Here is a 13,618-nt window from a genome sequence, read left to right as displayed (position 1 = left end):
TGAGCCCAGAGTTTAGAAAACTCAGAGAAATACAAAGCTTGGATGCCTATCTAGTTCTTCTTGTAAATCTCTGTTGTACACAGCACACATCTTTTATTTTTTTTTAATTTTTAATTTAAATTCAATTTAGTTAATGTATAGTGTATTATTAATTTCAGAAGTAGAGTTTAGTTATTCATCAGTTGCATATAACACCCAATGCTCATTACGTCATGTGCCCTCCTTAATGTCCATCACCCAGTTACCCCATCCCTTCACCCACCTCCCCTCCACCAACCCTCAGTTTGTTTCCCAGAGTTAATAGCCTCTTATGGTTTGCCTCCCTCTCAATTTTCATCTTATTTTATTTTTCATTCCCTTCCCCTATGTTCATCTGTTTTGTTTCTTAAATTCCACATATGAGTGAAAACATATGATAATTATCTTTCTCTGACTGACTTATTTCACTTAGCATAATACCCTCTAGTTCCATCCATGCCATTGCAAATGGCAAGATTTCATTCTCTGTTATGGATGAGTAATATTCCATTCTGTATATATACCACATCTTTTTTTATCCATTCATCTGTTGATGGACATCTGGACTCTTTCCATATTTTGGCTATTGTGGACATTGCTGCTATAGATGTTGAGGTGCATGTGCCCCTTCAAATCACTATATTTGTATCCTTTGGATGAATACCTAATAACACACCCACACACACCTTTCAGTGGGCCAGAGGTATCCTTCCATAGTGATCTCTGAAATGCTCCCTTGCTGTGTCATCAAGGCAGTGTCCCTGAGCTGGAGTAGGCTGTTAGGTATGAAGCAGGGCTTATATTTGGGACCTGATTGTATCAGGGTATTTGTAGTTTCTGAAATGTTCTCTCAATTGTATAGCTTACTTAAATATAACATTTAAAATGAAATGCATTTTTTGGCACAGAGTTCTACAGTTGAGTGTTGTCAGAGTTTCCTTTATAGATTCTCTTTGAAAAATAATGAAAGACAAAGAGCTCAGAAAACCAACCATAAGAAGCTATAAATTCCCATAAGATGATTATCTTTCAGGACAATCAACCACACCCTCAGAGGCATCACTGCTAGCAGCGTGGAGGCTAAAATTCAAGTACCTCTTCTCCCTATGACTGCTCCTTCAGTCCTGCTCTCCAGAGATCAACACTGTTGACCAGCTGGGAGGCTAGGAATCTGTCATATACGTGATTACTTTGATAAAGATAGCTTCAGCCTCATCACTGCGTGCAGAAATGTGCTCCTTGTGCTTCTTGGGAAAGCACAGCCCTGGCGGGGGGAGCGGCGGGGAGGCAATTGTAAACGCTGCACAACTCAGACCATGGCATCTAGAGCAAAGTTGCTGGAACCGGAGGTGAACTAAACAACCTGGTGGTATAACCATTGCCCCAGCATTTAGGAACTTTTCACATGGTTGGCTCAACAGGCCATGAGCAGCTGAGTCTGGTGACCTGCAGCGAGCCCTACCTGGATCATGTGTAGACCTTGGTTTCGGGCCCCGTTCATGTAACTCTTATCTCTCTTGGCTTACGCCTTCTCTTTGCTATACCCTTAGCCATGACCTCAGACCCACTTCTAGGTAGAAGCTGAAATTAAGCGTCTCTGTCTACACCTATCCTGGCCTCTTTGTCCTTCCAGCTCCACTTAGTCACATTGCTTCCATGGGGCCAGGAGGTGTTGGGGTAAAAACCCAGAACTATGAAGAGAGTGACTCGCTGGTTCAAGGTCCCCCACCCAACTTGCTACTTGTGCCCACTCACCACCAGAAAACCTGAAATATGGGTAAAGAAGCCATAGATTTTCTTTTTATTCTTATAGCATCTTCAAAGACAAAATCAACAGTGGATAATTTTAGATTAGTCTGGCGAACTGAGGTTAATGTGCTCTTTCTCCTGAAATGCCTTAGCTCTTCAGGATGGTTGCAGCTTGTCATATTTACTCATAAATTAGCACTTGGCAGATGTACAAGGATCTGTTTATTGCTGCGTCTAGGCTGCAAGATTGTTTAAAAATTTTTTTATTTTAAAATAACTATAGATTCACAGGAAGTTGCAAAAATAATACATAGAGTCCCCATACAGCCTTCTCTTAATTTCCCCCATATGGTTGTTACATCTTGTGTAACTGTGGTACAATTTCAAAACCAGGAAATTGACATTGGTACAATATGTGTGCATAGTTCTGTGTCACTTTATCCTATGGGTAGAATCTATAACCACCACCGCCACCACTATAACCTAATCTGTTGTTTTTAGCACCAAGAGATATCTCTTGTGCTACCATTTTATGGTCCTGCCCACCCTCCACCACCTCTCACCAGTGTTAAAGCCTGGCAACCACTGATCTGGTTTTCACCACAATCATTCTGTTCTTTAGAGAATGATCTAAAAATGTAATCGTAGAGTATGTGACCCATGGAGGTTGGCCTTCTCTACTCAGAATAATGCTATTGAGATCCATCCAAATTATTGCATGTATCAATAGTATGTTCCATTTTATTGCTGAATAGTATTCCACGATATGGATATACCGGAGTTTGTTTAACCATTTGCCCATTGAGAGAAATTTGGCTGTTTCTAGTTTGGGGCCATTACAAATAAAGAAGACTATTTACATTTAATGTAGTTATTGAAATGTTAGGATATAAATCTGCCATTTTATTTTTTGTTTCCCTGTTTATATTTTTCCCTGTTGTTCATTTCTGTTTTCTTTTCTTTTCTTTTTGCCTACCTGTGCATTACTGAAAGATTTGTTAAAATTCTACTTTGATTTATCTATAGTACTTTTGAGTATATTTCTTTGTATGAATCTTTTGTATAAATTTTAGTTGCTTGAGGGATTGCATTATACATACATAACTTAACACAAGCGACTGGCATAGAGACTTTACCAGTTTGAGTATAAAGACCGTAAGTCTTTTAAATCTTAAAGTCTTCTTATAAAACTTTAATTTTCTATGACATATGTCTATAATTTTCTTAAACATTTCCTCTATATATGTAAAAAAAATTCACCAAATATTTCCCAAAGTCATTTTCACACACAGGTGGTCTAAAGCAAAGAGAGACAAAGTGAATTTAAGAAGCAGGTCAGTATCTTGGCCAGCACCAGAGAGCCTGGCTTCCAGAACGTTCCCCTTACCACTCTCTTTCTTCTCCTAACCGAGGGCTTTTCTTCTTCAGAGTCATTTATTCTTGTTGGCTGATTAGTCTTCAAGTTTTTGCCATAAGCTACTCTAGGGAGATGTTGAACGGATCCTGGGGATGGAGACACAAGAGACTGAGGCAATTACTCCAGGTCATGGAGGCAAAACACATCAAGGGCCGAGGTCACACAGGGGTCACCTAGGTCATGACTGGCTTTCAGAGAGGGCAGTGACTGGGTTAGCCTAAATACGGTTTTTGTTCTGTTTGAGGAAAGCGAAACCCCATGGTTTTCCTACCAAGTGTTTTTAGGCTTAATACAATTTTCAGGAAAGAGAAGTGACTGTGTATTTCAGAGCATGAAGGAATGTCAACATCAGGCCTTTTCCTTGATGAGAAAAAAAGAAAGAAAATGTGCAAGACGACGCCTAACTCATCTCTATCTCCACTCTTTGCTTCATTCTACTGCCAAGGTTTCCTAACTAACAAGGTGTCTAACATGAATATCTCCTGTGGCAAATCAAAGCCCCCTGCCCATTTATTTATCAGTCCTGGTGAAGGTAGACACAGTTACAACCCTTTCCTAAGACATGCTGTGAGATTGAAAGCATTATAAAGCACTAGACCAACGATGGCAAATAAATGTCATCTTGCACACCAACCACTCAGTTGGCAGCGAATCCGGGGTCAATGCCTGGAGAATGTTGAGGACCAAGCACCATGGAAAAAGTATGGTGTGACAGAGCAGGAGAGGGAGTAGTGGGCAAATTCATGGTCCAGAACAAGATCCTGCCTAGGAGCACAGGGAGACATTTTTTCTTAATTCCTGTTCTCTGCTAATTCCTTTGAGTGACTAATAGGGGAACACTAATTCTAAAGAAAAAGTGTCTCCAGGGGTTAGGAATGGAAATAGGTAGTATCCAAATAACTGGCCACCACTCTGTTTGGATCATATGCCCTGCATGGATTCTGTACTTCTTGGTGAGAGACGAAGTAGCTAAAATAGCAAAATGGCTACCTTAGGGACATGTTCAAGGCCCCATGTACTAGTGGTGGCTCCTGAGCCTAAGGCATGACATCCCATCATGTACTTCACAGACATGACTGCTCCGTTCGTCTTGGGAAGGGCTTCTAGTAAATCACTTCAGACATTAAATGGAGGGGAAAATGTAAAGGATGATACTCTTAAAGCTGACCAGGATGCAGTGAAACAGATTCTCTAATATATTACTGGTAGATACATAAATATGTAATCTTGTTGTAAACTATTTGATAGCATGTATCAAAAATTATTTTAAGAAACACACTGTTTTCAGGAAACAAACTGAGGGTTGCTGGAGTGGTGGGGGGTGGGAGGGATGGGGTGGCCCGGTGATAGACATTGGGAAGGGTATGTGCTATGGTGAGCACTGTGAATTGTGTAAGACTGTTGAATCACAAACCTGTACCTCTGAAACAAATAATATATTATATGTTAAAAAAAGAAAAAAAGAAGATAGCAGAAAGGGAAAAATGAAGGGGGGGAAATCGGAGGGGGAGACGAACCATGAGAGACTATGAACTCTGAGAAACAAACTGAGGGTTCTAGAGGGGAGAGGGGTGGGGGGATGGGTTAGCCTGTGATGGGTGTTAAAGAGGGCACATACTGAATGGAGCACTGGGTGTTATATGCAAACAATGAATCATGGAACACTACATCAAAAACTAATGAGGTAATGTATAGTGATTAACATAACATAATAAAATTTAAAAAAAAACACACATTGGGCTCATCCTGCATATAAAAAAATAAATAAAAAATAAAAAACACACTGTTTAACATATTTGCAATAATGAAGCTACACCAAGAAAATAATGCAAAATAGTTTTTAAAGTCTTCATCGTATAGGCTTTCATCACAAAATTATTTCTATTAGTGAAAAACTGGAAACAGCTTGAATGCCCAATAGTAACTTATGTGTGTTTGTTCAACTGGCTTGCAGATGTTTTAAATTATGGTTATTAAGACCATGTAACAACATGGATTTCAAAGCAGGGTAAAAATGAGGTAAATGCTGTAATTTTAACTGCATATAAAAATATATACAGAAACATAACCAGTAAGGAAATCTGTCAATATTATAGCTGGCTCACACTGTAGAGTTGTGGATTCTTTAAGATGTTGTATTTAAAACTATGTTGCGGTTTTGTTATTTTTATAATGGAAAACATTTAATAAAGGGAAAAGCTGAAAAGGGAATTTTGAATCATATTTTTGGAGATTTTGGAGAAAGAGTTGTCACAGCTAAGCATTACAAAGGAAAGCAGTGAGGAGTGAAGAAGTAGGCTGTCTGCTACGCTTTTTCATGTGAAAAGGAAACAAGCTAGTCCCACTGAATTAACAGATTTCCCTGCTTTTCCACTGACCACTACAAAACTTGCCACCAACATAGGAAAGCCTTGATTAGGAAAAAAAAACTTTCCTAAATATATCTTCCTTGATCATTTCCTTTTAGGCAGTACGAAATTATGAGTGAGTGTGAGTAACAGTACAGAGAAGGTTCTCGGCTAGTATGAGAATTGACTGCACCACTGTCAGTTCTGCCAAAGATCTAGTGTGACCAGGGACACTGTCCAAAGTAGTATTTCAGCTTTGAGATGCACCAAGCTTTAGTTCATACGGAGAACTGCCTTCTATTGAGTACTTACTCTGTGTGCTATCTGCTTTAGATGCACAACAACCCTTGCAGTTGGGGCTGGTATTATTCCCACTTTACAGATGAAGGAACCAAAGCTAAGTAAGATGTCCAGGGAAATGAAAAGAAAGAAGCAGAGCTGTCCTGGACCTAGATCTGTCCAGCTCCAGAATCTTTGGCTTTTCTCTATGCCAGGCCAGCCCTGCATACCACTTGGCCCTGATCTCCTAACTTTCTCAGACAATAACATTCTGTCCTGTCTTCTTTCAACTGGTCTGCACAGGACAAGGCAAGAGTCTTGTCCCCCCAGACAGAGTCCCTGCACCTAGCACAGTGCCTGGTAAGGTATTTATTTATTGACTGCACCAACCCATACCTGCACCCATTCTTTCCTTACTCCCACAAGAGTCTGGATAAGAATTGGACATAATAAGATGGGAATGCAATCTCATTCATTCACAGCCAGTCAAGAGCTTGCAGATTCAGTCTAGAAAGCTCCCAGAACAAATTGTGCATGTGCAGACAAGAGATAAAAAGATAATACTGCTTTCAGCCCAAGATACTACCTGCCAACACTTAATGATAATATCTGCCCATCTCTGTGGCTCTGTTTTGTCACCTTCCCAAGACTGAATGTCCATCTGCCCTCCTACCAATCCAGGCTCTGAGATTCCTGACCTCCAAAACCCTGAATCAAAGCATTCCCACAGAATCAACTCCACATTTGGGAGCTGGCAGTCGGTCCTGAAGTGTGTGACAGTGTGACTAAGAGCATGGCGGCAGTGTTGCCTGCCCTGGCCACAGGCTGTAGGCAGGAGAATTCTGGGAAGAAGGGGGATGGATGGCCCTTTTCTGATTCATTGTGCCTGTATGTGTGGGTATGTGCACGCAGAGAAGAGAGAAGAGGCAAAGAACTAAAAGGCTTCGGTCAACAAAATCACAAGCCAAGGCAGAAGGGAAAGGTATTTTATGGGCTTGGCTGGAAGAGCTGTTGCAAGAAATGGAGGGATCCCACAATTCCCTGTGGATGCTGCTCCCTACTTTCTTCCCTCCCTCCCTTTTCCCTTCCTGCCTCAGGGTCAGGGTCCCTGGTCACCTCCAGTCTTCCTGGGAATCCTTGGCCATGGAGTTAGGTGAGACTAGATTGGAAAAGATGGCCTTTCTCGGTGCTGTTGTGGCCATATTCTTGATTTTGTTCAGCTTGTCCCGGGCCTGTTGGCATTTTTTCAGGCAACTTGAACACAGATCCTTCTCTTCTACCAGATATAAGTTGTCCAGCCTCCTGATGGTATCTATGAATGTATCTGACTCCTCTGCCTTGGGAAAGGGATTTCGCTTTGTGTTGAGCTTTTTGAGCTTGGGGAGCTTGGAGATGCTCTTAGGGATGGTGGTCAGCAGGTTGTCATGTAGCCCCACATCATGGAGCTCCTTCAGAGCACCCAGTGTGGTGGGCACACTGTCCAGATGGTTCAAGCCTAGGTTCAAGGTGCGGGTATTCTTGAGCTGATTGAGCTCCACAGGCAACCCATTGGTGGTCAGCCTGTTGTTGCTGACATTGAGGTAGAGCAGAGTAGTCATCTGGCCGATGGACTCAGGAAGCTTGTCGATGTAGTTGCTGTGCAGGTCCAGCCACCGCAGGTTCTGGAACTTGGAGATTGATTCAGGGATTTTTCTGATCAGATTCCGGCTAAGGTCGAGCTCATCCACATCATTCAGTCTCAGGATACATTTGGGGAAGTTGGTAATTCCCATCTTGCTCAAGTCAAGGCGTTTTCTCCCATCAAATGTGATTTTGATACAATTCTTGGCCACATTGAGGGTGATCTTCTTGCCCTTGGGGCCTTTCCCGCCCTTGGCCATGTTCTTTTAGTAAGGGTGTATGTTTGAAGTGTGTTGTTCTGATTGGTTGGTGATCAGTTTGAGGGAAAAGTCACAAGAAACTGCTAGATATACTGTGACAAGAAGAGAAAATATGTCTAGTTAGGAGATGACATGAGGGCACTAGACTCCCCCCGAGTTGTAATGCTTCACTCGCTAGTGGTTAATGGAGAGAGATGCCTGGACAGAAATTAGGGCATCAGCAGAAGTCACCTCCCAAAGATCTTCAGCAAATTCAGTGTCCTCTTCGGGGATGCAGGGCCAGCTGAAGGATGCTCAGTGCCCCTCTGGCTGTGCCATTCCCTGACATATAAATCTCTCCACTGTCCTGGACTCAAACATATCCCCCTCCCCCACCAAGGGGTACGTATGTGTGTGTGTGTGTGTTCTTGGCTATCTGTCACTTCCCAGACCCTCACAAAAATCTAGTGTTTCCTTACAGTTATCCCATGAGTCCCTAGGGTGGGACTGCTGAGTTCTCAGAAGCAGCATAGCCTGAATATGAGGGAATAGGTGGGAGTTAAGAATGACTTACGTAGTACATCTCTCCTCACCTTCCTTCTGGACCCAGAGGCACCAGGCAGTCCTGAGCTGCTGTCACTGCAGTGCAACAGGAACAACACAAGAGCATCTTTCACTCAGCCCGCAAGTGGACATGTGTGCCTACACCTCGCTGAGGAGTGTGGAGGAGCCAGGGTTGAGCCTGGCAGTAAAAGAATGCTGTCTTTTTCTACTTCCTACCCCCTACACTTCCTCCGTCACATCCTTCACACTGCAATTCAAGTGCAGGCACCTCAGCACTGAGAGGTATGACTATGTTTATGACATTAGTTAATGACTGCTGCCATATGGAGAAGTAGAACGGACAGAGTCATGGGTCGATTCTGGCCTCAGAATGCTTGGCTTAGAAGTCTAGCTCTGCATTAAAGGATTTTCTTAAATTTTCAGTGCCACGGTTTTCTCATTTATGAAAACAGCCCCCTTACAGGGCTCTTGGGGAGTGTAAATTATCTAAGCTATAAAGTGCTTACAACAGTGCCTGGCACATAGTAAAAGCTTGATTAATGTTAACTATTAAATACTATTATCAGGAACTTTGCACATATTCCTTTTAATCTCCAATAATCCAGTAAGACCCATAGGATTATCTCCATTGTAAAGAGAAGAAGACGGGCTTGGGAGTGAGGAAGATCTTTAGCTAGAAAGAAGATGCAAACCATCCTGTCCTATTCTAGAGACTCTTTTCTAAAATGTGGTGCCTCTTGCTTGCTTGCTGATTTTCTATTTTGGACCAAGCTCCCAACCTGGACAAAAGCATCAGGAGACAGATGCTTGCATTAGCTTGCATTAGCTCCATTTCCCCACAGGGATGAGTGGGAGAGATGCCCTGCAGTTTCTATAGTTCATCATTCAGGCCCTTTATCAGGAACCAAGTTTACAAAACACATGAAGCACCAGCAATCAGGCTATGTGAGTCTATCATCACACATTTTCCTCATACAATAATCCTCAGTATCAGAAGGAAGTGGGTAAAAATTACCTTCCAGGTGCTTACTATCAATCCTGCTATTGCCATTTCTAGCTAAGGTCAGAGGGTCCTACTCTACGCAAGTCATCCTGGATCAGAGCCTCCTGGGATGGAGATCTCCATAGTAAACCAATGAAAGTATTCTTAGCTCTCAGCAGCACTGATGTTCTTTCAGGCAGGCCTTGAAAGCTGAACCTGTTCTTTAGAAACCATGAACTAACCATATTCAGGCATAATTGGCTGGTTACCAAAGACAGTACTGTGTTCACCACTACTGAAGTTTTTATATCACACAGCATTGAGGAACCAGAAAGGATAAAGCCGATTAAAAATGAAGGCTGGGTTTCTAGCCACAGTTAAGATGGAATAAGTGCACTCTTCCCTGTTTCATCTATTGAATGCAACTAAAGGTCCCTGACAGAATTCCTGGAGCAGCTCTCTGAGGATAAGATGAAGGATAAGGTAAAAAGATATCTGAGGATAAGATGATAAACAGTATCAGACAGATTGGAAATGTAACTCAAAATAAGACCAACTTTGCAGCAATGGTGATGGAAAGATTTATAAGAAAAGCTCCTTTCTATGGCCAAAACAAAGAAGGGGGGTCTCCTGGGATCATAGAGAATGAGGGAGATCTCCTGGTGTTTTCCCTGTTTGTTTTTTTCCATCCTCTGCTGGCTGAGCCCCAGGCAATCCTGTATCACTAGAGTTAGCCAGGCAGACAGCTAAAACTCTGAGGGAGGAGAACCATTGTCTCTGACCAAACTTCAATCCCAAGGACATGGAGGTTGCTTTTTTCCTCTCTACCCAGTGCCACTTGGCCCCAGAGGCATAAATAGTGGCAGGAAGTATATAGCAGATTTAGAAAATAAAAATCCCAAGATTTCTATTCAGAAGACCAAGGAAGGAGACCACTCCTAGAGCCACAAAGGGTGATTTAAAGAGGAAGGCATTTAATGACATCATATATGAACTTCTGGACACACCCTGAGATGTCTATGCATGGATAAAACCCTGAATAGCGTCTTTAGTACCTAATCCCAAACTGTGAACCCAAAAGCTTTGAACGTTGAGCTGAGAGGTAGACCACTGTACAGGTAGAGATACTGATTTGAATAGCACTGAAAATTCTTTGACGACTGAATGGACACTGTACCCATAGTCTACAGAATCTACAGAAGGTGTGCCAGAACTTGTAGCCTGTGATTGCCTGCTAAAATACATACATATCAATATCAATATATAGGTCTATCCTAGAAGAAGGAGAGGAAAAAGTCGTGGTGCAGAACAATATTTGAAGGAAAAATGGGTAAAAACTTTTAACTGTTGATAAAAGATATAAAAATGATAGATGCAAGAATCTCAGTGAACTCCAAAGAGGACAAATAAGCTTAAAAAAAATCCACACTCAGACATATAATCAAACTGCTTAAAATTAAAAACAAAAAAATTCACATTCACAACCTGCCAGAGAATACATATTATCTATAGGGGCCAGCAATTAGAATGGATGTACATTCCTCACTGGAAACCATGGAGGCCAGGAGCACTGGAAAAATATAGTTTTCAAGTGCTGAAAGTAAGGAACAGTCAGGCAGACAGTGAATGACGGTATCCTGGATGAATGAAGGCAAAATGAGGACATTCTCAGATGAATGAAAAATAAAAGGATTTGTTACTATGGCTGAGCTGCTATAGAAGAAATGCTAAGGGAAGTTCTTCAGATGAAAGGGAGATGATATTAGAAACTTGGACTTGGGAATAGAGGAAGAGCTATGGAAATGGTAAACATCTGATAAACAGACTACTCTTCTCCTCTTAAGATCTTTAAAATATGTGTGACAGTTGAAAGCAGAAATTATAACAGTTTGGTGGGGTTTTCAATGTAGGTACATGAAATACATACGACAAATACAACATAATGGGGGGAGGTATTGGGACCTATATGGTAGGTAAGATTTTTACACTGCTTTGGTAAAATATTAATTCTAAGTAGGCTGTGGAAACATAAGCATGTATATTTTAATCTCCAGAGCAATCACTAAAACAATGTACAGACAGAGGAATAAATAAAATATATACATTAAAATGAAACTGTAAAAAAATTAGAAGTCAAATAATCTAAAAGAAAGCAGAAAAGGCGAAATGGAACAAACAAAAGCAACTATTAAAATGGTAACCTAAATCCAAACATGTTAGTACTTCCATTAAATGAAAATGACCTAAACACACCAACCCAAAGCATAATTATCAGAATGGGTAATAAAAGAACAGGACCCAATTATATACTATATATAAGAAACCCACTTTATATAAACAAAAGTAAGTTAAACTAAAAGAATGAAAAAAGACATACTCTGCAAACACTGAAGGGGAACTGGGGAGTGACTTTATTAACATCAGACAACATATATTTCAGAGCATGAAAATTTACCTGAGATTAAAAAGAATACCACATAATGATAAAAGAGACACTTCACCATGAAGGTATAAAAATACTAAATGTATATGTACTTAAGACCAGAGCTTTGATATAAAAGAAACAAAAGCTGATAAAATTGAAAAAGGAAATGGACAAATCTATAATTAGAGGTGGAGACATCAATACTTGTCTCTCAATAATCAATAAAACAGACAGGGCTTCTCAACCTTGGCTCTATTGACATTTGAGGCCAGATAATTCTTTATTTTCTTTGTTGTTAGCAGGGGTGGGGCAGTGATGGGGGAAAGCCCTGTTCCATGCATTGTAGGATATTTAGCAGCAGAAGGCCAGAAGAGTCTATGCACTAAATGCAAGTAGCTCTCCACTACTTGTAACAACCAATAATGTCTCTAAACATAGCCAACTCCTCACTGGGGCGCAAAATCGCCTCCAGATCAGAATTGTTAATATAGAAGAACTGAACATTACCATCAATCAACTGGATCTAATTGACACTTAAAACATTCTACCTAAAAAAAAAAAAAAAAAAAAAATTCTACCTAGCAATGATATACACATTCTTTCCAAGTGCAGATGGAACATTCACAAATATGAACTATATTCTTGGTTATGAAACAAACCTTAACAAATATAAACAAATTGAAATAATGCAATATTTTCTCTGAAAATAATGGAATTAAATTAGTAATCAATATCAGAATGATAACTGGAGAATCTCCAAATAGTTAACAAACCACATATTTATAAATATTCGTGAGTCAAAGAAATCTCAAGGGAAATTAGGAAATGTCTTGAACTGAAGAAAAATGAAAATAGAACATATCTAAACTTATGGTATGCAACTAAAGTAGTGATTAGAGGGAAATTTATAGCTTTAAATGTTCAACCTAGGAACATTTTAAAAAGTAAGAAAGGTCTTAAACCAATAGTGTAAACTTCCATTTAAAAAACTAGCAAAGAAGAGCAAAAAAACCTAAAGCATGCAGATAGGGTAAATAATAAAGAAAGAGAAGAAATCAATAAAATTGAAAGGAGAAAGACAAAAAACTTCTATATTCCCAGCAATAAACAATTGGAATTTGAAATTTGAAAAATAATAAACTCCAAAAGTAAAACATTTGTGTATTTCACATAAGTAATAAAAAGGTACAGGATTTCTATGATGAAAATTATAAAACACTGACAAAGTAAAACAAAGAAGATCTGAATAAATAGAGAAACATAACATGTTCATGAGTTGAAAGACTCAATATTGTTAAGAGTCAATTCTATCCAAATTGGTCTAAAGATCAATTCAAATTCCAGCAGGATTATTTGTATACATGAATGTACAGATTTTAAAATTTATATTGAAAGGAAAAGGAACTAGAAATCCAAAAAATTCTGAAAAAGAAAACATAAAGTTATGGGATTCATGCTTCCAGTTTTAAAACTTACCATGTAATTACAACAGGTGGTATTGGTGAAGTGACACATACATAGATCAGTGGAATAGAAAACAGAGTCCAGAAATAGAGCCACACAAATATAGCCAAGAGGTCAAATGATTTTTGACAAAAGTTCAAAGAAAATGCAATGGAGAAACAATGAACTTTCCAACAAATAGTGCTGGAACAATTGGTTACCCACATACAAAAAAATAATAATAATCTCAAACTATTGAAATTAACTCAGGTAAACTCAAAATGAATCACAGATATGAATGTAAAGTGTAAAACCAGGAAACATCTAGAAGAAAAAGTACAAGAAAATCTTCATAAGCTTGAGTTAGGCAGAAGTACAATCCCTAAAAGAAAAGAAAATATTGACAAATTGGACTTCCACAAAATTTAAAATTTCCACTCTGTTAAAAAAATCAAGAATAAAAAGACAAGCTACAGAATGGAAGAAAATATTTGCAAATCACATGTCCAACAAGGGACTATTATCTAGAATCTA

The 13,618-nt window shown here is 39.7% G+C and overlaps 2 protein-coding genes across 2 annotated transcripts in view; one reads left to right on the top strand and one right to left on the bottom strand.

Annotated features, from left to right (window-relative positions):
- Positions 1 to 13,618, top strand: part of WDFY4 (WDFY family member 4) — a 236,720-nt gene that overhangs the window by 164,366 nt on the left and 58,736 nt on the right. The window lies entirely within an intron of this gene.
- Positions 6,693 to 7,770, bottom strand: LRRC18 (leucine rich repeat containing 18). Its single transcript, XM_006738225.3, has one exon. The coding sequence runs from the start codon at positions 7,689 to 7,691 to the stop codon at positions 6,924 to 6,926; it is 768 nt and encodes a 255-aa protein (XP_006738288.1). The 5' UTR covers positions 7,692 to 7,770; the 3' UTR covers positions 6,693 to 6,923.

Source organism: Leptonychotes weddellii, chromosome 6 (assembly GCF_054177405.1).
Source record: "Leptonychotes weddellii isolate Sample4059 chromosome 6, ASM5417740v2, whole genome shotgun sequence".
In the NCBI taxonomy this organism is placed as follows: domain Eukaryota; kingdom Metazoa; phylum Chordata; class Mammalia; order Carnivora; family Phocidae; genus Leptonychotes; species Leptonychotes weddellii.
The sequence above is the reverse complement of the archived record's forward strand: the minus strand, read 5'-3'. Positions and strand labels throughout refer to the sequence as shown.